The sequence below is a fragment of the Rhyacophila brunnea genome, unplaced genomic scaffold (genome assembly GCF_057557595.1).
Source record: "Rhyacophila brunnea isolate RB1 unplaced genomic scaffold, BYU_Rbru_1.0 scaffold_2, whole genome shotgun sequence".
NCBI lineage: Eukaryota > Metazoa > Arthropoda > Insecta > Trichoptera > Rhyacophilidae > Rhyacophila > Rhyacophila brunnea.
The window spans coordinates 30,441,050-30,468,988 of record NW_028232859.1 but is presented as its reverse complement, the minus strand read 5'-3'; the positions used below and the strand labels follow the sequence as shown (position 1 = coordinate 30,468,988).

Sequence of the window (27,939 nt, the reverse complement as noted above, 5' to 3'; positions counted from 1 at the left end):
AATTTTTCTTGTATTTATACAGATTATATGCATAAAATATAAAGTATAATACAGCTCTAAAATCAATGTCTATTCAAATTTAAAACTATAAAAGAAATAAATGTATATACAAACATAATAATAAACATACTGGACATTTGAAATTCAATTTATACAATACTATGGATAAAAATTTACAATATTTTTGATGAATTTGACAATGCGAATACATACAATAATGTAAGAGTTGAGATTTTTATTGAAAGTGACATCGTGTTGCTGCATCTTATTCTAATTTATAAAAAAAATAAATGCTGTCATACAACTGAACATCTTTATTAGACTGCGTAGTAAAAAAATAAAATTGATTTAACACTACACAAAAATAACACATAATTTACATTATGATCTAAAAAAAATATGATTAGGCTGGACTTCAGTGAAAAAAAATATCATCAATAAAACTTTTGTTCATGATTTTTTCTAAAAGAAATAAATAAATATGACTCGGAATTTAAATAATCAATAAATTATAGGGACAACTTATAAAACACCAGTAAGCCAATTAAAAAATTCATTTCACCTACTAATAAATTAACACTGGTGATTAGTTCAGTGTAGCACCTCCTTCACAAGCAAACTATGTTAATTTGGTGTCAAGTTATTATTACCGTATGCTCACATAAGCCTTTCACTTTTGACGATGGACAAAATTAAATTATAGTACTATGTATACATATTATATTGCGTAAGTAGTACACTTCTAAAAACTCGAGATGCTTCCTGCAGAGTTCTCAAAATATTATAGGACATTTAGCAATATATAACATTCAATTACAATGGCTGAGATCTCATACTTGTTTTGGGAGATATTAAAAGAATTTTGATGACTCCATAAACAAGTTATTGAAATAATAATCATCAAGATTGAACATATGTGTATATAATACATACAGTAAAACCTCGTTAATAAGAACACTGATAATTCGAAAATCGCCATAATTAGAAATTTTCGCGAAAAAAAATTTCATTATTTTCATATAAAACCACACCTTTATTTCGAATTTCATAATTCAAAATGATTTCAGTGCTGGCATGTAAAAATATTCAATAAATCATAATAAAGTACACTATTTCATGAGCCAATCGTTGAAAATTGTGACAGACTTTTCTTAAAAACATCATTAATTACTTATTTAATCAAAGTAATAAAAATAATCCTGACATTTTATGACCCGTTAACACACACAGCGGTATGTCATTAGAGGCACAAGTGCACTCCACTCAAAGGAAAAACTCACATGTTTCAGGGCTGCAGGTATTTAATTTATTGGATTTTCACCATGGCCCCCACAAGGGGGGGGGCTGACAGGGCTCTAGCTGGCCCGGCGTGACGATCCGACCAGATAAGTGAGATAAACACATCACAAATTTGCTCTAATAGTAAAAAAAGTCTAAAAAAAAGCCTGCGGTGCTATTTCACTTGGAAGATATTAATAATAAAACTATTTGGTTATACGATGCAATTTTTTATTATGTGCCGATACTCGACAATTCCATAATTCATATGGATTTGCTCGTACATATTAAAGATATTAAAAAAAACGCTAGAAATACACTATTTGGATAACGCTACTGCAGCGCGTCACACTGACTTTACCCTTAGAGATAGGTAGGGGGGCCCACCAATCATTCTAGCCTGGGGGCCCGCTTCAGGATGTGGGGGCCATGATTTTCACATAGTTTTACTAGAGAACTAATGCCAAACAATTGCAAATTGGAAAAATAAAAAATATTTCGTATTTTTTTATAATTATTCTAGCTCAACACATGGTGGTAAATACCTACCTACATTACTTGGTACCTTCAATTAACGGAATAATGACACATGGTATTTGCACAGATTTCAATTTGAAAGAATTAATGGAAATCAAAAAAAAAAAAAAAAATTTCAAAATTTTAATATTTTTCCCCCATACATTTCATATTTCGAATTTTTTTCGATTTTCGGTCCCGTGGAATTCTGGAATTCGTATAAACGAGGTTTTACTGTATGTATTAAATATTAGCTTTAACTTTTGTAAATTGAAACGCAATTTCTACGTAGTACATATCAGTAAAACTGGCATGGAAAGAAGACCCTTAAACATTATAATACAAATATCATTGACATCATTCGATGCTTTATAAACCTGTAATTTATTTTAATAAACTTTGGTATAATTATTGTATGTATAGATATTTTAAAAATTGGAGCTTCACTTTGGAGCCAAAAAGTTAGTTTATAAAAAAGAACAGCACAAAGGGACAGGAAACTACTCGAGTCTGCAAATAATAAAATTTATAACATACGGAAAGCCCCGTCAATTGGAATATACGGGCATATATCCAGAGGTAGGGGATCACAGTATAAATTATTTAAATAGCAACATCACGTTTACTAAATTCGTCATAAAACTAAATCAGTCGCACAGACGAGACTTCACGCGACCCCGTTACCACCCGAGTGCATGCAACGGAAAAATGTTCTCATTCAAAATATTCCTATCCTGGATCTTCTAGCAGCTCTAGCTGGTGCATGCGCGCATCAGCCGCCGAAGACAGGTCGTCCGACCGATACAATATCACAGAATCCACCGGCCGACTGTCGGCCACCCTTCGAGTCCCCGAATGACTCTTAGGGCGGCGGAGGTCTCCGCTCATAATCCCGCCGGTAGTCTCTCTCTCTCTCCCTGTCTCTGTCCCTCTCCCTCTCGAGATATTCTCTTTCGGGATAATCGGCGGGGCGGTAATCGGGAGGGTACTCTCTCCAGTCAGGCGGGTAATTTCGGTGCTGGTGGGGGGGATAAAGATTGGCGCCAGCTGCTTCGCCTGCTCCTCCATAGTAGCCGCCTCCTCCTCCAGCATAGTGACCATGGGGAACGTAACCCGGGTGGTACCTGAACATTTCGATAAACATTCATTAACAAACATTCAAGTTCACGTGATCCACACAAACAAAACAGGACTCCTCTGCCTAAGGGTTGTCTGTAGAACCAGTAAAATTTGATTTTTTCTGAAATAATATATTCCAAGTGAAGATACGTAAAAATTAGATTACAATGTTATATTAAATATACATACAGAAACATATTGGAAAAAATATATTAATTGATGAAATGTCATTTTATGTGGTAGATGGGATTCTACTATACTCAAGCTATGTTGACAGCTATTTTGGGATATAAGCCCATCTTCAGAACGTTCTTAAAAGTTACCTTATTCTATTCTTAATAACCCAACTGAGATATAATAGTTGAAAATATCCAACCTCCTTTTGTCGTGTATTCGTGGTCCTCTATCCGGGCGGTAAGGCCTCGTCCCTTCAAAGACACGGGGATCGGCAGAAGGAAGCCGCTTGTCGGGATACCTGCCCGCCCAATGATGCTGACTACTAGCGCCTCCAACCCCACCACCCGTCCCACCGCTGTCACGCCTCTCCCGCTCCCTGTCTCTCTCTCGATCTCGATCCCGATCTCTCTCGCGATCTCTGTCACGACTGCCGTGCTCTGGTGCGCCTTTCTTGCTTGTGTTTCTGTCCTTGTCTTCAGATGTATCTTTAGATCTATAGAAACAATTCAACAATACAAGGAAATGGAATTAGTTGTCATATTTGACTATATAATAAGTACTATTGAATGTATTCCGGAAAATATATTTTATTACACTGTGAATCTACAATGAAATTTCAAAACCAAAAGGAGTGCATAGAATGATGATAGAACCTTTTATTATTTTCACCGAGTTCATGCTCGCCATCCCCATCATCCAGTTTACGTTTCACTCCAGGGTTGGAAAGGGTTGAATTATTTGGTGCAGGTGCGACATCTCTGTCGCTTTTCCTTTGACCCTCTCTTCTATCTCGGTCTCTCTCTCGATCTCTATTTTTATCCTTGTCCCTGACTCTGTCCCTGTCGCGATCTCTCCTGTCCCTCCTTTGGTTGCTAGCCGCATCACCCTTGCTGCCTCTCTCTGCCGCATGATTGTTATGTTGATTCGACTGCTTTTGACTTCCTGAATGATTCGTAGTTTTGTTGTTTGATGATTTTTCCTGTAATCCAACACCAGGTCAAGGTTAGGTTTGAAATTCAAACCTTTTTAACAAGACGCGCTGAGCTCCAGCGAATTCGACTAACATTAGCACTTTTGCATTTTTATACCTGATCAGCTGTCCTTCGAAAGTGCTAACATGAACAAGCATCCGATTCGAAATGTAACTTTCTCAGGTTTGTTTTTTTCAGTGACGAGAGAGCATGTTGTAATCTCAAGCCGCTTGCTTTCAACAAGTTAAAAATCATTTCCATAACCGTGTATAATTATCATATAAACGTGCTTTGTCGAATGTGTAAATAAGTACCTACCGAAATAAATATGTTTGGCCAGATTCAGAAATGAAGTACCTATTATCAATTACATACCCCTCCAAACAAAATTATGTCTAGTTTTCTGTCATACATCGTAAAGTACCATAAGCCCTAGTCTGATAATATACTATATATAATGTTCCATAATATTACTATAATAGAAATACACTTCCTTGCAAACACATGTGTTACCGTTTTTGTTTGATGCTGTTTTATATGTTATTTTAATATTTTGATCAATCACATTGAATACTCATTCACTGCTGACCAGTTAATTACTATTTAATTACCACATTTCATTATCATGCTAATAGTATCTAATGGACACGCGCCTGGCGCCTCCCTGGCCTGTTTCCATATGGCTCCCTCTTTGAAATTCAAAAATGTGTATTAAATTTCTTTAACTTGTTAAATCATTTAATCTTTGAAATTGATATTATCATTATACTCCTTGGCTTATTTCGATGCCATGTACAAAATTTAATCAAAAACCTTATTCAATCTTAAACCATAAATAAATAAATGGTGAAAATGTCAAATAGCTCTTAGCTGCACAATGAAATGGCTAATAATAACTACCATATAAATAGGTATGTAAAATATAAAATTATATCAAAAAAATAATACCCCTATTATTATTCAACTATTGTCAATTTATAATTCAATAGAACATTATTTTCCATTGTCATTCTCACTGATATCTAATCAACTCAGTTTTTTCTGTAAACGTACAAAATATAAAACAATAAATCTACTTACAATATCTTTGTTAGACGTCTTCGAATCTATGCTGTCATTTTTGTTATCGTGCGTTGAGTCGCCTTTCTTTAACCCATACTTATAAAGCCTATAAAGTTTTTTGGCATCGAAATTTGTGAATTTGGATACGAAATACCAGAGATTGCTTCTCCATTCAATTTTCTTGTCAGATTCAGAGTAGGTGTCCAAGCAAGTGTCGATTTGATTTCCTATTTGTCGTAAGCAAGCTCGCGTTCTGTTCATCTGCTCTGTCTCTGAAAGGGTTTGATCAGGATTGTCCAATGCTCTCAGAGCTTTCTTAACAGGCCTCATCTTCTCTTTGCACTGAAATAAAAAGCCCACAAAGTGTTTGTTTGATTTTCAAATAATTTTTCTTTATTTTATGTATATGTATTCCGCAGCTTCTTTACATTGCTGATTTGAATCATAAGAATAGCATAAATTACATTAATATGTAGCATTGTTACAAGCATAATAATATGTAAACACATACCTCTTCAAATACTGACGGGTCGAGATCACCCAAAACCTCCAAAGCCCTAGGCTCATTGTTGGCTGTGAAGTGCATCGGTCCTACGGGTTTCTTTTTATTATTTTTAGCTTTCGGCTCTTTCTTCTCCTTCTTCACTTTCTTCTTTTCTTTTTTATCGCTAACCACTTCTTCGGTTTTAGTATTAGGTAATTCCTCAGTTACCTAAAAAAGACATTTGCATATACATCATACTAGATTTTTATTTCTTTTAATTCAATTGTAAAAATGAAATGTCATTGCTATCGATGTCAAAATTACATTTTAATAAACAAAGCCACGGGCTTGTCCACCGCATGTTTCTGTCAGTCTCTTCCGTACAATCAGAAAGAAATATTACAAGTATTGTAAGAAGAATTATAATAAAATTATCAATACAGTAAAACTATGTTACGAACATGGTTAACTCGAGATATGCCATAAATCAATCACGGCCAGCAATAATAGCATTAGCTAAAAGTTAAAGAATTTCAAATAATTGAAAGTATATTTGAAATGAATGATCAATGCTGAAAATGGTTAACAAAAATTGGAGATATCATGCAATTAAAATTGCATAATGGGCCCTCAAATATACTTTGATTAGTTAGGTGTGTTCAGATAAAAAAGAGCTGTTTCCACAGGAAAAACTTGTTTTCTTTTTTCTTTAACTTGTTTTTCAATTTTTAACTCCGACTTATCAGAATCACAAGGAATTGAATTGCGTTAGAAAAATTGTTTAAAAAAAATGATTCACAGATCAAATCAGATGTTCAATAAACGGAATTTAGATTTACAGGAACTTTTCAAGAATGACAAATATGTATAATAATTCAATTTATTTATATTGTGCAGTTTTCATACTTTTACCATTGTATGTCAATTTAAAAATGGCAACAATTTTGATTGCGGCAACCAATGCCTTCCTAATTAAGATTTTGGCATCTGTTATTCGATTTATGCATAGCTTAAATTAATTATTAATTAAATCAATTCTTTAATTAAATTTAAGTAGCGTTGATATTCTATGCATCTGCCTCAAGTTGGTAATAAAAAAAAAAAATGCAGGTGTGCACGATCACTTTATAAAAAAAAATTACCTTTTCAGTTTTGATTTTGACACTTTTCTTATTTTCATCTACAGAAGCGGCGTCATCATTCTCAATTGTCTCTTTTGAAATGGGTTTAGATTTTCTAGCATTTTTCTTTCTCACTTTGCCAGCTTTCTGATCTTGCAACTTTTTCAAAACTTTAAGTAAATACTCCGCTCTGGATTGTAAATGCTTAGCTTGAGGTTTGCGGTCGTCATTGAATAACATTTTGTCTCCTATGCCTATTGATTGGTCCATTTTAATAGCTTCCCAAGCACTCATTCCGTACTGATATATTCCACATAGAAGCCTGGAATCTTCATGAACACCCCATTCCACATCAAAATTAGCAGGTCTCGTTCTAAAAATAATATTATGATCAATATGACAGTTCAGTTCGAAATGTCTGCAGGAAATACAAATTGAAGTTTAAAAATACACATACCTGAAATCGATCTGCCACTTAAGTCGCTGGTCAGGGTCGGAAGGTAGCATCTCATCGAGTGGTGCCATCTCTGTCTCGCACTGGCTGAGTGTCTTTGCATTAACAGTCACCCCACCCATCATGAAAGTGATACGAGCCTTTCTCTTGCCGGCACTGGGAGGCACAGCGCCATCTTGGCCGGGTTGGGCCGCACCCGCGCTAGCCGGACAGGCCAACTGCTCTCTGCAGCGGTCTCGGAGCATCTCTCCCAACTTTCGCAAATCTGCCAATGGCTTCTCTTGCAGTTCCGCATCACACGCTACGTCTTCCAGCCTTTTTAGAGGGGCCGAAAACTTTTTGTAGCTCTTCACAAACCGACGGATCTATCCAAAAGACCAATAAGAAACCAATAGTACTTTTTAAGTTTTTGAACTATGTATTAGCAATATAACGCTAAGAATAAATCACAGCTAACATAATTAATAAAGTGTATTTCCGAAAATTAATAGTATATTAACCCTTAACACTCGAGTGCCGCCATATCGGCGGCATTAGAAGTTTGCCGTATTACTCGAGTGCCGCCGTAGCGGCGGCACCGCCTCTAAAGTCATTTTTTGTAATATTTTCATAAATTTTTATAATGCGATTTCAATCAAGTTAGAATGAATAATAATAGGTTATTACATTTATCTGAGAAAGAAGTCGGCAAAAGAATACTGCGTGCCTAATTTCAACATAGTATTTTTATCGGAATCTTCTCTTTTTTTATTCGTAGGTCGTCGCTTGCAAGCAATGTTTTTTTGTCACATAAATTTTATTTATTGAACGTTCCCAGACTAGAGTGAAGTGTTTGTCACGCATGATTTTGAAGTGTGTTTATATTTTTTATTGGTTCTCGCTTGCGCAGGGGCGTCTCGTATAGTTTACAGTTTTATATTTGAATACTGTTTTTGATGACAATACTTACTAGTATATTATGCCGATTCGGAACCTATATAATGTGAAATACTCTAATGAGTCAAATGAAAATTATTACGTATCGATTTATTATTTTTTGAGAAATCTTTTGATAATGTGTACCGCACTGGGAATGAGTTGTTATGAGCCCGAAACTAATTTAGGAAATTTACGAGACAGCCGCTTATATTACAAGTGTATTTGAAGGCAATTCATTTGTATCATATTTACAGTCATAATGGACGATTTACATTTTATAGCCAGTTCTCTACATACCGCTATTTCATTACGATTCTGTGATAAGCCAGGATTACATATTGGAGATTGCTTTGTGAAATACCACACAATGAAGAATTATAAATAAACTAAAAATAAGTACAGTATATTCATTATAAATTTATTTTACAGAATAAAAAAAAAAAAAATTTTTTTACATTTTTTTCACCAATTAAATGTTTTATATTGAAATTATGCTTTGTGCGGGAAAAAGTCTCGAGTGGGTGGTATGTACCTATAAAAAAATTTCGAGTGGAAAAGGTTAAGATATTCATTACTAGGATAAGCACATTTTATAAAATAATGAAACAAGAATACAGAGGTAAATAAGAATAGCTGGTGAAAAGGAGAGATAGCAAACTGACCTCGATATCCGTGAGTCCTTTGATACGCTCACGGGGTGTGGCAGGCGGACGACCTCTCTTCCGTCGTCTCTCATCATCGCTATTCTCCGACCCCTCTGCCTCTGATCCCTCTGCTTCACTCTCCTCTCCTTTGGGTCGCTTTCCGCCTTTAGCTTCAACAATACTCCACTCAATTAGTTGGGTGGCCGCAAATGAACAACTTTACTGTAATCTCCAAAGCAACTGTACAGGTTTTTAGATCGCGACTACAAATAACCACCTTATTGAGGACGAAGATAATAGTGTTTGAGGTAAAACTGTAAATAGAACATTAGCAAGAGACCATTTTACAATTTTTTTCAATATTCATTTTATTTGAAGAGTACCATCATGTACTCGCATGGTATACACTCCCCAGGTCATGGCCCCCACAAGGGGGGGGGCTGATAAGGCTCTAGCCTGGGGGCCCGGGCTTAGGGGGGCCCGGTGTGGCGACTAGCTAAATGAGATGGACAGAAAACAAAGAGAAAGTTGGACACTGATTAATAGCAGCAGTGCATGAGTTAATGCTTAAAATCTGGGAGTCCGAAAGCATTCCAGCGGATTGGCAGATCAGCGTTAACTGTCCAATATATAAAAAAGTAGACAGACTGCGATGTAAAAATTTCAGAGGGATATCACTCCTGAGCACAAGTTACAAGGTATTCACAATGATCCTGAAGACAAAACTGGAAGGTTACGCGGAAAACATAGTAAGTGAATACCAAGCTGGCTTCAGGGCAGGAAAGTCTACAACGGATCAGCTCTTCACAGTTCGCCAAACACTGGAAAAATGCTGGGAATTTGATGTGGACATTTATCAGCTCTTTGTTGATTTTAAGCAGGCATATGACAGCATCGATCGGGAAAAACTATTCACTATCTTTCTGGACTTTGAAATCCCACCAAAACTAGTCAGGCTTGTTAGAATCACACTGCAGAATACACACTCCCAGGCGAAGGTGAATGGCCAACTGACGGAGGGCTTTGAAGTATCTCGGGGTCTAAAGCAAGGAGACGGATTGGCTCCCATGCTGTTCAACTTAGCCTTCGAATCCGCTATCAGAAAGTCTCAAGTGAACAGGAGCGGCACTATATTAACCCTTTTACTCCCATTCGGCCGATATTTCGGCCCACCATACCTATGCGAAAACTCCATCTGGGCCGATCCATCGGCCGAAAGTTTGGATCCAAATTTACGATTTATTCCATTTTTTTTCCCGCATATTTCGTCTCATGTAGACATAGCATTATATTCGGTCTGTGTTAGGTGTGACTAATATTTATTTTAGTATGGCACTTGTTTATAATTATGTCATACCCTAATAACTCACAAGTGAACTCGAAACCAAAGAGGGTCATAAAAATAATAAAACAATATTTTTATAACACATTTTAAGTTCTGAGATTTCTTTTAGATTTTTTATGATTCATATAATATCACATAATTATGAATTTTGTAATTTTTATGAACTCTGACTGAGCGAACAATGAATGCCCACTGTTTTTTTGGTAGGATGGTGAAAAAATACATGAATAAATATTATTATAATAGATTTAGTGCTTTGAAACTTATTTTTTGAAATTACTTCATTCCCATAACAGTTAGTCCTCGATACTGTATCGAATTCTCGTGCGATTTCGTGAATTGAATAACATTCTTGAATACCTTGACACTATACGGTTTTTTTTGATTACTTTATAAAAATTCGATTTCATAGAGAAATTAATAATAAGTTTATTTTTTTTTTATGTTACTAGATAAGAATAGATTATACTATAAAATTTGATATATCAATTCTAAATAAAAAAATGTTGTCACACTTGTTTTGCAGTTCAAACATAGTTTTATCCGTTCATTTCTAAATAAATATTGATACATTATTTTTTTCTTTTGTTTTATTGATGTAAACTATCAATATTATTACTTATTATTGCTTTGTACACCATTGAGAACACACAAAAAAAGTTTCAAATTTTTAAAACATGTGTAGAATTATTTATTTAAAAAAAACTAAATCGATGATTTTTTGGCAAAAAACGCTTGTGAGTTTTCGCATATGCTAGGCTAAATCAGCTGGGAGTAAAAAGGTTAAGCAGACTGAGCCAACTAGTTGGCTACACAGACAACCTCAACATGATGGGCAGATCCATACAGATTGTGAAGAAAGAATTTGACCACCTCCAAAGGGCCGCACTAGAGATTGGCTTAATAGTAAATGAAAACAAAACTAAAGTCATGGTACAAACCCGACAAAATCAGAGTAGGCTGGACCAAAGTTCCTGTTTTGGAAACCATCAATTTGAGGTTGTCAACCGGTTCACATACCTGGTTTCCAATATTACAAAAGAGAACTAGGAACTGGAGGAAATAAAAGCCCAAATAACCGCTGCAAATAAATCATACCTACTTCTCATTGCTGCCCATATTCAAATCCAGAAATGTCCACAGAAAAACCAAGACCCGGCTCTATAAAACCGTCATACGCACAGTCGTTGCATACGGGTCCGAGTCATGGACGCTAAATATGAAAGCAGCTGAAATGGTGGACTGCTTTGAGAGAAAGATCCTGAGGCGGATATACGGATCCATGAATGATGGTGGGGAGTGGAGAATTAGGTACAACACGGAACTATACCGCTTATACCAAGATTCAAAACTCTCCACCTTCATAAAACTCCAGAGGCTAAACTGGGCAGGCCATGTCCAGCGCATGCCTGAGTCACGGATGCCGAAGAACATCCTCGAAGAAAACCCAGGGGGGAAAAGGCCAGTGGGTAGCCAGCTGTAGTATAATTATTATAATAGTATTTGTAGGTATTATAATATTGGTGCACGTACTATGTCCAATGTAAAAATAGTATAGTACCCCCAAAATACTATACTTTTGAATATGGGATAAAAGTTTTTTTTTCTTCAAGATTTCATTTCTACAATAAAAAATACACCAAAAATACCAAACTACAATATTTTCGTATCATAATTGGAGCAAAGTACTATAATTTCATAAGAGGAAATTCCCCGTTTCCTACTTTTTTGTGACAAGACAAAAAACCTATACATTTTCAACCGAAAATAATGTGTAGGTACCTAACTACTACTTTATTTTTGGACAAAATACTATAATTTTTGGGACGACGTACCTACTATAATTTTGGTCCGTGTACTATACTATATACACGCATCAAAAATTTGCTCTAATAGTAAAAAAGTCACATACGGCGCAAGTTTACTTCGAGATTATTAAAAGTTTAAAATACTTATATGGTTGTGGAATATGTACCTACAAATTTTTGATTATAGTTTGCCGATATTAAAATACTTTGAGTAGATGTAGGTAGGTACTCAACAATACGCTGAATACTAATTTTTACCTCGTGGAACAACATTTGGGAAACGCTATAGGTAGGGGGGCCCGATCTTGGCCTGGGGTCCCGCTGCAGGATGTGGGGGCCATGCCCCAGGTATATGGGACGGTGACAATGTTTGGATGGATCCAATATGCACCTAATAATTTCTAAAGAGAAGGACACTGGTGATGCCAGGTAGATTTGTCTTGTATCGAATAAAAGCCTGGTTTCTCTTGCTTTATAACCAAACTAACTAAATGAGACGAGTATTTCTCTCATTACAATTAATGAACGCAATCATTAAAAGATGGAATCAAGATAATCGGACACTCACTGTCAGACCGCTCGTGGTTCTGTTGAATTTGTTGTAATGTTTTCCTCGACCTCGGCGGTAAATAGAGGTCCTCCATCTCTTTGTTCTTTTCTTCTTCTTGGATGGCTTTTCGGAAATCTTCTGGTATTATATTATCCTATTGGAAAAAACAATTTTAATATAAACAATCAAAGATAAATTTAATGCAGGTTTTTTACATTGACTGCCATGAACATTTTACAAAAAATACTTATTACAGAAACCAACCCAATCTTTGCTGTCTTCCTCTGTTTCTTGTTTAGCGAGCTCTGTTGTCTTTTCCTCATCGAATGCAAAACTGGCAATTTTGAATGCCGACAAAAGTTCATCACCTGCCATTGTCGGAGCTTCATCACGCGTCTCAGCCCTTCGCAAAATCTCATCAATATCACACTACAAAATGGAAAAAAAATAATCATTAGCATTTGAAATTGAGATCATTTAAACATTTTCTCATTCACTATTTACTGAAATTGGCATATCAAACGTAAAACTATTGTACTTACGACAGGTTCCTCATCACCGTCTTCCTCATCCTTGAATAACTCCTCGGCTCCAAATTTCAAAATTGCACTGAGGTCCGCTTTGTTAAAGGGTGTAGTGTTTGAACCGCCACCCGCATCTTTTTTATCAAGAACAGTGCGGCCCGTCGTGTCCATCCTCTGTATAACGAGATGATCCAACACCATTTTCTGTTTCGCCTTTTCTACTATTTCTTCCTCCACTGACCGAGCGGTCACCAATCGATAAATATTCACCTACAATTGATAACACATAATTAACAATAAACCAGGATGCTACAGATACTTTGTAAAAGGATAAGCAGCTGTATCATGATCGGGTACCTGATTTTTTTGTCCTATCCTGTGCGCTCTGGCTTGAGCTTGAAGATCATTTTGCGGATTCCAATCGGAATCAAAGATTATTACAGTGTCTGCAGTGGCCAAATTGATTCCGAGACCTCCCGCTCGTGTTGACAAAAGAAAACAGAAATCCTGGAAAAAAACCGATATATTATAATATTCAAAATGACGAGGAATTGTTTTTGAATTATAGTAAATATTCTTTTCATTTCTATTTAGAGTTTATGAGATGATTTAATCTAAGTCAACTTTTGTGAAAACAAATAAAGATAAATAAAAACGCACCGATGATCCTTCTGCATTAAAGTGGTCCAACGCCTGTCTCCTGAGCTCTCCTTTTATGCTACCATCCAACCTTTGAAATGGGAAGTGTCTTTTTTGCAAATATTCCGATAATATATCGAGCATTCTGACCATTTGTGAAAAAATTAAAACACGGTGGCCCGTTTCTCGGAGTCTACATAATAATTTATCTAATAACACTAACTTTCCAGATCCTCTTAAAAGATGCTGAAAGAATAATCACATGTGATAAATAACAATTATTATTTTATGGAGGACCTTCTAAATTGCACATGCTTAATATTATTTACCTGAACGACATCCTCTTGAGATATCCGCGCTTCATACTCTATAGGTTTAATAAGGGAAGCATGATTACAGCACTTCTTCAATTCCACAACAATATTAAGAAAAGTAGTAGAAGACCCTTTGACCCCTTTCCGAAGAGCACTGTAATTCTTCGTAAGAATCCATTTATAATATTGTTTCTGAATCGATGTCATATCGACTCTCAAAATTTGTTCTACTTTGGCAGGCAATGATTTCTCTACATCCTTTTTCTGCCTTCTTAAAATGAAAGGCTCCAGCTGCTTATGTAATTTATCATAACCTTTTAGAGCTGAATTCTCATGATCTTTCTCAAATTCTTCCCACGTTGCAAATCTAAAACAAATATCAAATTTATCTACATGTTATTTACTGCAACGGTGAGACAATGAATTTAATTTTCAAACATTATTTTACAATAGCTACATTGAATGAACTTACTTTGCAGGCATAATAAAATGAAGTAAGGCCCATAATTCTTTTAGTGAATTCTGAAGAGGTGTGCCTGTAATTAGCAATCTGAAGTTGGTGTCGAATTCTTTTAGTGCTTTATACAACAGAGAATCATCATTTTTCAATCTATAAAACAACAAAAATAACCATACATAGAAAGAAGCTCAATTATGAAAAAAATATTGAGAATAATCAAGAGGTACATAAAACAAAACAAACCTATGAGCCTCATCCACTAGCAGAGCGGCCCAACTGAATGATCCCAAAAATAATCTATCTTTTAGTACGATTTCATAGGTAGTTAAAATTGTGTTGAATTTCAACCGTTTCGAACTCGCAAAACTCCATTCATATTGCCTAATCTAAAAAAAAAACAAATTGAATATTAAACAAGTAAACAGAAGACATTATTCATAATGTATTTTGACCATTAAGAGACATTGATTACTTTAGAGCAAGGGTTCCCAAGCCATGGGAGTCACAGTGCTTTTTCAAAGAGTGTTACAAATGATGCAAAATTCATTTAAAGTTACTGTCTCGACCAATGTTTGAATAACAAATACAGTATAATTTTTGACATGTTCTTTTTTCCCAGTTAAAAATGTCTTTTTTTGGTAAGCTTGGAAACTTTGCTTTTAAAAAGGATGTCCTGCCACCCAAAAAAGTTTGGGGGGGTTTGTACGTAAAATTATGTCTTAATGTTTCTTCAATATGATATAAATTCGACATTTTAAAATTTATGGCACCCATCTAAGCCAAGCACCGCTAAGATTTGTTGTTTCAAAATTACATTCATTAAAAGTACTGACAAAATACATCAACATGTAAATATATATATATAACTTACAATATCCCTTGAGACAACGTCACCAAGATAAGTGACCACATTGATATCTGGCGCCCAGAGTTGAAACTCTCGTTGCCAAGCTGTCATGGTACTTAAAGGAACTACACAAAGAAACGGGCCGTGAAGTGATTGAGCACGAAACATATAATTCAGGTAACATATTGTCTGCAACAAAAAAAAGCATGGTAACCATAAAATTATATGATTCGAGAGACCCCAAGATAACTGCAATGTTTTAAATACCTACCAATGTTAATACAGTCCAATACCATCACTAGGATAGATTTATTTTTCAATATATATGCAATCTATATGCCTAAACTTACAATGGTGGTGCACATCCAGACTGAATGAAATATACGGAAAAATCCTAATACAATCTAATAATATGACCACTGGTGGCTCTCGTAGTGCGTAGAGCAATGCGTAAGGCGCTGGCCGTCCACCCGAGAGTTCTGGGTTCGATTCCCGGTAAGGACACAATATTTATATGTTTTTCTCAAAGCCTGGGTGTTTGCGATTGTTCAAAATTACTAGCAACCACCTTGTACGAAAAAGCAAGGACATGGTTATTAATAATTCTAAAATAAAAAATAAATAAATAATATAAACACTTAAACTAGAGTACAAGGTCACGTAACCTTGCAATTTGGAATAGATTTTTTTGAATTATTTTGAATACTAAAACGTGACTAAACCAATTAAGTGCCTGGCATTTACTAATACATTGATACGGAGTGCGTATACACACAAATCCTTGTCACTGTGTACAATTGCAAAGTTATGTGGAGGGTACTATACCACTCACCCCAACGTTGCACGCTATATTAGCCAAGAAGTTTAGACAAGTGCAACTTTGCCATAAAAAAGAGTTTTGTTATAGATTTATTTATATCAACAAATAGGATTACCACACTCATGGCCCTCACATCCTAAAGCAGGCCCCCAGGATTTTTGGCGCCCCCCCCCCCCCCCCCCCCCACCTATCGCTAAGTTTAATGGCATCTGTGACGCTCAACACAAGCGTTTTCAAAATTGTGTTAGAGGTAAAAGTAAGGGCCTTCAGTGTATTTTTAGAGATTTTTTTTGTGGTTTTGATACATTACTTGAATTATGGAGATGTCGAGTATCAACACAAAACAGTCAAACCTTGCACAGACTCATATCGTGCAGTAGCGCCGCAGACGACTTTTTTATTATTAGAGCAAATTCATGATGTGTGTTTATCTCACATATCTGATCCCACCCGCCACGCCAGGCCCCCTGAACCCGGACCCTTACGCTAGAGCCCTGTCAGTCCCTCCTTTGTGGGGGCCATGACCACGCTGATCACAAGTGGCTGTGAGTGAAATGAACAATAAATAGTACTAAAAATATGATTATTTTAAATCATTAATGTTATGATGTAATGACAGATGTTTAAAATTTCATTAAAATATATTGGTAGGTTCAAGTCATATTACAGTATAACCTCGATAATTCGCTACAAATCGAATTTTCCGAAGAAGAAAAAAATTATCAATTTGTATAGGGACGATGTAGTATTGAAAAATAGTGTCGGGTGATATTTACCAGTGAAAATAGTAATTTAATGGTGAAATATGTGTTTTTTACACTTTGTAATTAAGCTGAAATTATGTTGGCAGATTCTCAGGCCAACCGTCTACCACGATCGCCCCCAATTGTGAAGTCACTTTTGAGTCATTCCCTGGAGTCATGAGCGAAAAAATCCTATTTTTTGAGCATGATCGCGTTGAAATTATCGATAACGTATGACAATATCAGAATTAACCTTGAGCTTCCAAAAGTGGCCGTGCGAGTGTGTCCCGTCTTCCATTTGACATAATGAAAGCTGCCTGACTTTATTCATTATTTGAACAGACAATAATACAAAACATAAACACCACCTACCCAAGTAAATACAATCAGCAACTCATTACCTTTTTTTTCGCGAAAATTTCGAATTACAGCGAATTTCGAATTTTCCGTGTTCTCTTTAACGAGGTTCTACTGTAATACATATTGAATGTGCATCAAATTGTGATTTCAGAAAATAAACTATATTTTCCACTTCCTTCAGTTTTCGAGATTCAGGAGAATATTATCTGTGAAATCTCTATCCTGTGCGGGCCGTAATTATGAATTTGACAAATTGGCCGCTCTTAGAAAAATGTTGTGCATGAAAAACATTTCAAATGGTCAATTTGAAAAGTATTATTTACTAGGTAACCATAGGTTTACCATAAATACTTAAGGTGACGCATCAGTGAAACGCCAAATAATTTTCAACTGTACGCGCGACGAAATTTGTACTCGCTTCGCATTCATTGAGGGAACGTCGAGTCAAACATACGTCACTTTGCTGCGTGATAGCGACGGGCCAATTCATTCTAAAATCGTGTAAAGATGACTAAAAACGTTACCCATTTACTTTAAAAAGAAAACATGTCAATGAATATATTATTATTGTTACTAATAGAATAATAAACAGAACATAAAATGGACGTATGTTGGATTTATATGAGAAATAATATTTCGTTTGACAGGCGTCTTTTGCACCCGCGACCCGCAATCCGCACATCGCCTGGCAACGATCTTTTTAGACCGTGCCTCAACTAATGCATGGCCTTAAGAATAGTATTGAAATTGTAAGCCAAGGAATAAATAATCACATTATCAATTATAGTGGCCCATAATGTAAAAGTCTACCAACACACATAATCAAGAATGATTTGGATATTTTATTTTTTATTTTTAGGCGACCCCGGACGAAAAAATATTAAAATAAATTAAAATATTATATTACACAGCAATCACTATCGACTGCTTCGACATTTTTATGATTTATTTTGGAATGGATTGATGGAACAAATATTATTTTGGAATATTTCTTGTCATTTTTCAATATACAGTAAAACCCCATTAGTAAGAACCCCGTTAAATCGAAATTCGTCATAATTCGAAAATATCATGAAAAAAAATGTCCCTTGAACATTATTTTCATATAAAACCATACTGATAATTCGAAATTCGTAATACGAAATGGTTTTTGACACAGACAACAATGCAACATTCCATAAATCAAAAAAATTATATTTATTATTGGAAAAAGTCTGCTACATTTCAGAACTCCAGCTTTGTTTGACACATGGTAGATTATTTATTGCTTAGCAATATAAGCACCGCCGCCTCAAATGGTATGTGCAGTGAAGTATGATTTAGGGTATTGTGTGAACTTATTTGTTTTATACTTCGTTTTTTTCCGTTTTATTTTTAGATAACATGTACAAATGCCTCAAAGTCGGAAATTTGGCTGGGACATCTATGATCGGAAACAAAATGAATGAAAAAAATTTTTTTTTTTTTCAAAATTTTAGTAGTATCTATTTTTTCCCGGATACATTTCATAATTCGTAATTCGAATTTTTTTTCGATTTTCAGTGCCGTGGAATTCGTATTAACAAGGTTTTACTGTAAAAGTTTCTTATTTCCATCTGTCAAACATTCAATTTGTTTACTAAATGAATTGAATTACCTGTATCGTTTTTCCTAAGCCCATTTCATCAGCTAATATAACTGAATTTTCTTTACACCATGCATGCACCATCCAATTTAATCCATCCATTTGATAATCTCTCAATATTAATCCCTGCAAATAAAACAAAATAAACATATTATAAAAGTTTGTTATGTACTATTATCATTTTTTTAATTAGCATTGTTGAAAAAATATTTTTTCAGCCGCCAATGAGATGAAAGCAGTGAGTACTGTTTTGTTTAATGTCTTAGGAAAAATCTTATTTGGTTTTAAAATGAAGCATGCAATATGTAAATTTTATCTTTATTTTAATGGCGACAATATAAAATTGCATACCCTATCAAAACCCATGTATTCTGGTTGTTCCCTAATTTGATGAAACTTTGGTCTGTGGTTTAACGCTTTACAGTGGCGAGAAGGTGTGGTGCGAGATTCTTCTCGTGACCGAAACTGCTCAATCTCAACTGGCCATTTGCGCTGTATGAGAGCGGCATCTTCCCAGGTTGCTTCCGCATACGGTAGAGATTCCCATTTGCAATAGTAGTCCGTTCCATTACTGTCCTCACGTACATGCTTGGCTAAAAATAACAAAACCCTGACAAATTACAACACAATCCCAAACCGGTGAGTTTGCCAAAATACAATTTTTTATAATACCAAATAGTTATTAATGATAAAAATTGTATTTCGTGTAGGCAAAAAGAAATCATATCGAAACAATATAAAAGAACTAGTTACCTATTATTCTCTCTACATTGTAGTAACTTTTAAGGAGTTCCTGTTGTAACTCAAGTTGGCATTCAAAATAGTCAATGTCCTCGGGACCCGCAGACTGCTTCCACCACGATAGTTCCGCCTCTTTCTTGACAAAATTTTCTAGTTTTTTTATGCCTTTGACTTTTTGGTCTTTGAGGGTCTGCTCAGACTCCCAGGTGTTGTGTATATGTGACCAATCCTTCCATTTGATGAGGTATTGAGGCTCTGTAGAATCGGCATCATTAGAATCTACATCACCATTAGGATCACCGTTTTCTTCTACATAATAACATGTAGTTACATTGCCAGTGACTAAAATGAAAAAAACCATAATTGAGATTAAATTAATAAACAAATAAGAGACTAAATTAAGTACCTAATGGAATCCAAAACAATTTTTTATTAGCCCATGAGACATGAACTGCAAATATCAGTTGTTAATTATACGGATACATTCCAGATTTAATAATGAACAAACCTCCTTTCTTTCCTCGTCTTTGGGACAGAACTCTTTCAATCGTCTCACTTTTGTCTTCCTCGACAGGAATTTCAGGTTCCCCTGCTTCCACTTCCAGAAGGTCCGAAGAGTCCGTCTTCTCATTGTCGCTCGCTTCTTTATAGCTGACAGCAGTTGTTGCTACTGCACGTCGGTTTGAGCCTCTAAAATCATGATTTTATCGTTATAAAATATAAACAAAAGTTACCGACTCAAAAACAAAATGTTCAATATGAGTGCTTTGACAACTGTTTGTTCAGGTGACTCATTACATAACAGATTTCATTTCATTTTGACAGTGCAGGGAAATTATCTTGCTGGGTATATTTTAGACCTATTAAAAATTTATTAAACACAAATAAGACAATTCTTCACCTTCTACTTTCGTCATCGCTGGCATCAGTGGATTCATCGTCACTGGAATAATGGTTTCTTCTTCGAGGAGGTTTCTTTTTTATTGGCACTTTCTTCTGACCCGGCCTCTTGCTGGGAGGGGGTTGAGGTGGACAATCATCTCCGTCGCTCCCCGTGCTCTCAGAGTTCCAGACATCATTTGACTCACTAAAATAAATAATATGTTAATTTTGTAACTATGCATCAATTGAAATTTTTCTTATCTCCTACCTATCTTCTACCTAATAATCAGGGCTTCGAACTGAAACTGAACCGAAAACCAGAAAAACCGTTATTTTTGTTTGAACGAAAACTGGAACCGAGCAGATCAGTATAATAAATTTAAAAAAAGTCATAAAACATAGGTTTTTTCAGTTCGGTACCTACATGTTCCAACACGCTCGCAAATAATATGATCTTACTCCCCACACTGTCGACATAATTCTCATAAATACTATTGTTATTTTTTTAATTTACGACTACAGCTATCATACAAGTACCATAAAATGTTCAAAATTAAGGTAGAAAATAATTTTTACTCAAGAGTTGAACCGAAAACCGGAAAAACCGTTATTTTTATATATTTAAACCGGAACTGAACAAATATATATATTTGTACTAGAACCAGAACAAAAACCGAAACGAAAAAAATAAGGGTTCGAAGCCCTGAAACAAGAAAATAAATAATTATAATAAAAGAGAAATATAATTACTTTCGCTTTCTTGCATTCCTGGCGGGTTTGACTCTATCACTAGAATCACTGTCATTGTTGAACTTAAGTCTCTCAGGTTCTTTTCGTGACCTGCTGGAGCGTCTAATTTCAGAGATGTCAATATTCTCATCCCAGGGCTCGGATTCTGCCTTGGAATGGGTACTGGCGGGAGATTTATTAGAAGAGCGCTTGTCGGGTGACGATTGGCCCTCCGAGTGATCAGACAGCGAAGAGGTCCTTCTTTCGCTTCCTCCAGATGCAAAAGTTTCTCTTTTCGGTGAAGAATTGTTACGGACTGAACCGTTTTCTCGGTCCGACCCCGATCTCGAACAAGATGCTGAACTTGACGAGCTTGATCCGGAATCACTGAAAATTCACATTTACATTCTTAAAACAATACTTTTACTCAACATAAATAACTGAAAATAACAGATACAGAAAATGGTTGGAAAACTCCTGTGAAGTCATTTCTATTACCAAAAATTAAATTATTTTTTGCAAACTTCAATCTCATAAATTTTCCAACAGGGCAGAACTCAGATATAAAACGGCCATAACTTTTCAAAGTTGTCTGTGCCCAAACAACACTTTTTTTTAATAATACTCTTTTACTGGTAAACTTTGAATTCAGTTTGAAAACCCATCTTTATTTTTCAAGAGTTTTTTGTTAAAAGTTATAGAGAAAATTAATCATTATGGGAAAACCGTGGTTAGAGATAGATACTGATACCTTTTCGGACAGTATGGAAAGTTTATTTCTACAGCAAATATGCCCTACACGGAATTAATGTATTAGGAATAAAATAATTTATTATAAGCTCAGTTTTAATTTGAGTGAAGACCCACTTAAGGAAACAACTTATAAATTACCTCAAATTATTTTATTTTCACATTTTTTATAGGATGTAATTTAAAAAACAAAATTACAATATTTATTTCAAATATAGCAAACATTACAAAATTACAATAATAATGCTTGATTGAGATATAGGTACTTAAATATTTATATAATTATAAAAAGGTAATTTTTTTATATAAATATTGGTCTAATTGGGCCAGGTTTTGCCTTAAGTCGTCTTGGTTTTTTATACCTACTCCCCAAACCAATCATTATGGAAGTGTATAAATCAAAATCGTTATTAACCCATAGGAAACAATCGGCACCTTTACGAGTGACCCTGAAAAAACCAAACTCGTCTCCAATGGGTGAATAGTATGACATAGTATTTCTTGGTTTTTTGTTTGTATGCAAGTAGATAAACAATCTGGTTGTATGTATGCGGCAGCCTCACTTCTGCAAAGAACTAAGTAGGTATTTGAAAAATACCAAATATAAGTAAAGCCTAGGAGGGGATGGCGAACCAATTGCACGCGTGCCACCAGTGGCTCGCGAGATGATTTTCCATGGCACGCAAAAGTTTAATTTTGAAGAGAAAAGAAATAACTAAGTAATATATTTTTAAATGTTTTTTTTTTATAAAAACGTTTTACAAATAAATATACTTATACCTACTTAAGTACTAACTTATATATAATATTACAAATGACAACGAAAAATTGCAGGCAAATCATTTTGAAGAATAATCATTACGTTTAATGTAAGTATACGATTGCATAGGTCGGTCCTTAGGATCGGGGAATTAAAAATATTCAATCAACCTTATGAAATTAATTATCGGCAGCCATTCAATTATGTTAACTGCTTGTTATTTTACCTCAAACATAATCTCTAAAAATGGAAAACCGCTCGGTGATGGAGAATATAATATGAAAGAAGAGTGGTTTAAATGCTTCCATGATCTCTTTGAGTAATTTGAAAACAAGGAAAAAAATATTCAAAGAATAAAAATTATGCCTCCGGCTAGAAATACGGTGAAAGATAGAATATCAATAACTCGGTAGTAATTTGAAACCTTTTTAATAGAGTTCTTAAAAACTATTTTTTTAGAAAACTTTAAAAAAAACTTTTTTTTCACCATAAAAAACTGCTTGGCACGTCAGTCGAAAAATATTATTTGGTAAATTTTGGCACGCGTACGTACAATGGTTCGCCGTCCCTGGCCTAGGGTATATTTATGTTATCTTGCAAAATAAAACAAATTTAACTTAATATACATATGTTTAAGAAGATAATATTTGTAACAGGAATATCTTTTTATTATCTTATATAATATATGTATTTAAAAGTGTTGATTAATTGGCATCGGAATTTGTTGGTTTGGCCCTTTCACCATGTTTCATAGAAAATGTCCGAAAAATACGTCCGAGAAGCATCGGTTAATTACCTGTCGGAACCTGACGCTGATGAGTTACTTTTGCTGTCATTATCACTGCCAGACTCGCTACCGCTGCCTGATTCGGTCATGCATTCTTTCTGAAAGTTTATTCGAGGACCATTAGCTTTTATGATTTATTTTGTTCAATTTCACGTACCTAGAGCAAAATTTTAACCTGCTGATTTGACAATCTCAATCCAATAAATAACCGATAAATATGTATCTTGATATTTTAGTTTCAAATAATTCAAAATAATATGCTTATCTTGACAGAACTTCATTGGACTCTCGACATTAGCGGTGACTGACATAATTAATTGCAGATCCCAAATGACAATTATCGATATATTTCTGGTTAATGCGCATATCAACGAATTCAAGAACAATACATTTTCTTGCTTTCGCATGTAGAGTTGGGTTTAGGGAATTTCCCGACCGGAATTCTCGAGAAATTTTCAAGATTTTCCATCCCGAATCTCGAGAATTAAAATTTTCAACATTTCAGGAAATCCCGGATCTCGAGAATCTTTTCTCGGGATTCGGGATGTCTTTATTATCAAATATTATATGAAAAAACGATTTTCTATATGAAAAAAGTGGACAGAAAACACAAAATGTTCAATGACTAATCGGGGCATTCAACACAATTAAGCCAACGTCGACTCAAAATAAGCACAATATTTGCAACACCAGAGAATTTTATGTCTCAAAAGCGTATACGATTGTCAGACACAGCAAATTCAATTTTAATAAGTAATGTTTTGAATTATTTTTGTTTTCTTACTTCTATTTTGTTTGTCTTACTAAATTGAAAAAAATCATATTTTTTTGGAATTTGTCTGTTTGTACACTGATTTTAGGATTTTTACAGGTTTTTTTAAATTTCCCGGTATCTCGAGAATTCTCAAGAAATCTTTTCTGGAAATTCCGAATCTTGAGAATTCAAAATTTCATCATTTCGGGAAATCCCGAATCTCGAGATTGAGATTTTCTCAGGAAATACTCCACTCTACTCGCATGATGCCTCTTATCATCGATCAGTCGATCAATCGAAACCGAGCTGTACCAAAATTCATTCCCAATGAAGGAATAATTAAATTCTAATAGGTTACTGAGATATTTGGAGGACATTCTGCATAAATAATAACTGCTATGGTTTAATCTTTTAATTTTATTAGTAATTCATATGCATAAAAATAACCGAACAGGTCAACAGTTTGAAGTTACATATTTTGGATTTATTTAACCGAACCTAATCTACCCGCTGCTAACAAAAAAAAGATTTGTCTTTGTATTACGTGCATTGCTAAATTTATATTCTAGCAGCTAGCTGATGATAGGTCACAAGCGCTGTATACAGTGAAGCGGGGACTGGGGTATAGAGATGTAAATAAAAGGGATGGAAGAATAGTAGTCAACTGGGACATGGGGAATAGAAATCTAAAAGAGTAAAGGGAATTTTACAGCTATTGACATTGGTCAGAATAGAAGTCACACATAATCACTTCTAAATTGTTACCTAATTTTTTTTTTATACGCTGCTATGTCGGAATTCCGAATTGTCTGGATTTGAATTGATGTTACAATTATATTTATATTTGAAATTGATATAAACATAATAAAAATGTATCGTAATATATCCTTCACGATATAATAAAAATATTTATCATCATCCAGATTGAAGTCGCACACTGGGATTACACAATTATGAGTTAAAAAATAAACACGCAATTTAGTGACATCCATCACCACCATGCTTTTTGACAAACCTGATCGATGACTATCAATAATAATATTCAAAAACTTAGGTAAAACCGTAAATATTCCACACTGAAGATGTCGGTTTATATTTTAAAGTACTATCGCAGAAGCGTTTTATTTTATTATAAAAATAATAAATGAGAAGCCAATTAAAAACTAGAAATCTTTTATTTAAACGATAAAAAATATTATATTACAATATCCACTAGGGGTAGGGGAGGTATCAATTTGTATAATATAGGTACATGTATACCATCATGACATAATAAATTTTATTATGGTATGGTAAATACTATCACGATGAAGCTTTATATTTATTGTGCATTAATTGCCTGAATCCAGCACTACTAGATGTATTACCATAAAAACTATAAATGGTAGAATTAGTTCAGCATTAAAAAAAAAACATAAATGTAGCCTAGAAAAAACGAAAAATATACAGAAAAAATATTTAAATAAATGTGATGAAAATTCAGATATATTTAGTAGAACTTAAAAAAACATTTGTATTACAAATAAAAGAAAAATTACATATCTACCCATCGGTAACAAATATTTCTTTATTGTTTACGTATGGGGACACAAATTTTCAAATTATTTTCAATTTAATATCATCCCATGATACTTTTAAATACTGTAAATATGTTTAATCACAAAAGCAAATAATAATTGAAAATAAATATATAATAACAACTGCAGCACCCCAATTAAATAATGACAGATTCATTGTTTTGACAGCATGTTTTTCTAAATAAATTACAAAATAAATGATTTCCCTAAAACATTCTATGACAAATCCTAATAAACTATACTGAAATCACTAGAAGAAATGTTCATAAAACCGCAGGTGTTCACAGGGAGGGGGAATTATCAATTATTATTTATTTTACAATAAAAAACATAGTAAAATCACAAAAAATATACATTAATTTGAAGGGTTTCTTAAGTGTGCAAGGGTCCAAAGAATGGCACAAAGTAATGAAGATACAGGTGAACTGAATGATTCTAATAATACGAAAAGGTAGAGAAAACAATAATATTACTGAAAATTGAGGTTAGAACTCTGCTGAGTGCTAATTTCAAGTTAAATTTACAAAAATGGGTCCACTTCAGAAGTTCATTTTTTTCGGTCCATAGGCAAGACGTAACATAAAATTTTATTAATCAAGAGATAAAACAATGGAACACGAATATTTTCATTGATAAATTGAACAATTTAATACTTGTAAACAGAAACTGTAGACTAAAATAGTGGTATTTGTTAAACATATGCTGACAATGCCACACCCAAGAAGACTAATGAAATGAAAACTATTCTACGTTCCATTGATTTCCCAATTACACCAAAATCAAATAGAATGGCAGATATAACAATATTTGTTTGAAAAACCTACCTGATGCATTTTGTCTAAGATTTTTCAAAAATATTAAATATTATGTAACTCAATTACGGTAACGACCAAAAGTGCAATAACGACGATAAAACAAATTCCACTGATTATTTTAAAAATAATATCGGTTAATATTAATTACCGATACCCTATAAAATATACTTTAGAAATATTTTTCACTATGAGAATGTCGAGTGACGCCATTTTGTAGACTAGTAAAATTGGATTGATGACGACTATTTTAAATTACGATTATTATACTTCAAAAAAAGACAATTTTTCACATTTTTTGACAATAAAGATGAAAACTTTTGAACGGCTTTAGTATAAACACATATGAGATAGGTTATTGCACTCTACCGATGGCAGAAACTCAGTGCAAGCGGACTGATTGACTCGCTGAGTCGGCCATATTGACTTTCTTCGAGATGGTCTATAGACGAACTTCCGTTTCCTTCAAAGAAATGTCATTATTAGACGAATAATATTAAGTATAAACATAATGTATACACAATATTAAGTAATACATGACACAAAGATATATTTTATGGGTGGGAATTAATTGCACAATGCAATAATCAAAATTCACAAAAAAAAATAACTTTAACATTTGGTAAATAATTTTCACATATATTAAATGATTTCAGAAATAAATAGATGAAATCACATAAAATAGTTTGTTTCACAAAACAAAAATCATAAATCACTCATTGTAAATATAAATTCACTCAATTTTGACAACTGCACACATTTGTAAAATTGTTTTCACCGATAAATAATATATCGCACAAAGAAAAGGTAGAAATTCACAAATGTCAAACTAATAATTGTAACAATACAATTTTATTAGAAGGCAATCGCAAAAATGATGCTTAGGTGTCAATATAATTAATGTTTAACGCAGTAATATAAATATGTATATATATTATTTGATGTAAATCTACAACCAAATAACACCACCTAAGTATAAGTACTTTTCTTTTTCGGTTCATCGATATAAATTTTGGTAAATGTGGCGCAGATCCCGTTATGAGATTGTATAAGTTTCTTTTTTGAACTAAACCTAATCTAACCTAACCTATTCTAACGTAACCTAACCTAATATAACTTAACCTAACCTAACCTGACCTGACCTAACCTAACCTAACCTAACCTAACCCAACCCAACCTAACCTAACCTAACCTAACCTAACCTAACCTAACCTAACCTAACCTAACCTAACCTAACCTAACCTAACCTAACCTAACCTAACCTAACCTAACCTAACCTACCCCAACCTAATATTACCTAATATAATCTTAGTTTGTGATAATTAAAGGCCGGCCTGTTGAAGTTTTTAACCGTCAACCCATAAAAAAA

At 34.2% G+C, this 27,939-nt stretch overlaps 1 protein-coding gene across 1 annotated transcript; it reads right to left on the bottom strand.

Moving 5' to 3' along the window:
• On the bottom strand, positions 1-27,009 carry Chd1 (chromodomain-helicase-DNA-binding protein 1). Its single transcript, XM_085947208.1, has 25 exons — positions 26,583-27,009; positions 23,437-23,525; positions 21,152-21,517; positions 20,421-20,606; positions 20,028-20,209; positions 19,532-19,861; positions 19,130-19,371; positions 18,791-18,904; positions 15,256-15,420; positions 14,628-14,770; positions 14,397-14,534; positions 13,940-14,291; positions 13,632-13,856; positions 13,329-13,478; positions 12,990-13,241; positions 12,712-12,876; positions 12,466-12,601; positions 8,763-8,914; positions 7,186-7,547; positions 6,750-7,101; positions 5,635-5,835; positions 5,142-5,465; positions 3,744-4,069; positions 3,290-3,583; positions 1-2,918 (listed from the first exon to the last, which is right to left on the bottom strand). Exons 1-25 carry the CDS (start codon positions 26,589-26,591, stop codon positions 2,657-2,659), a joined length of 5,517 nt encoding a protein of 1,838 aa, XP_085803334.1. The 5' UTR covers positions 26,592-27,009; the 3' UTR covers positions 1-2,656.
• Between the last annotated feature and the right edge of the window lie 930 nt (positions 27,010-27,939).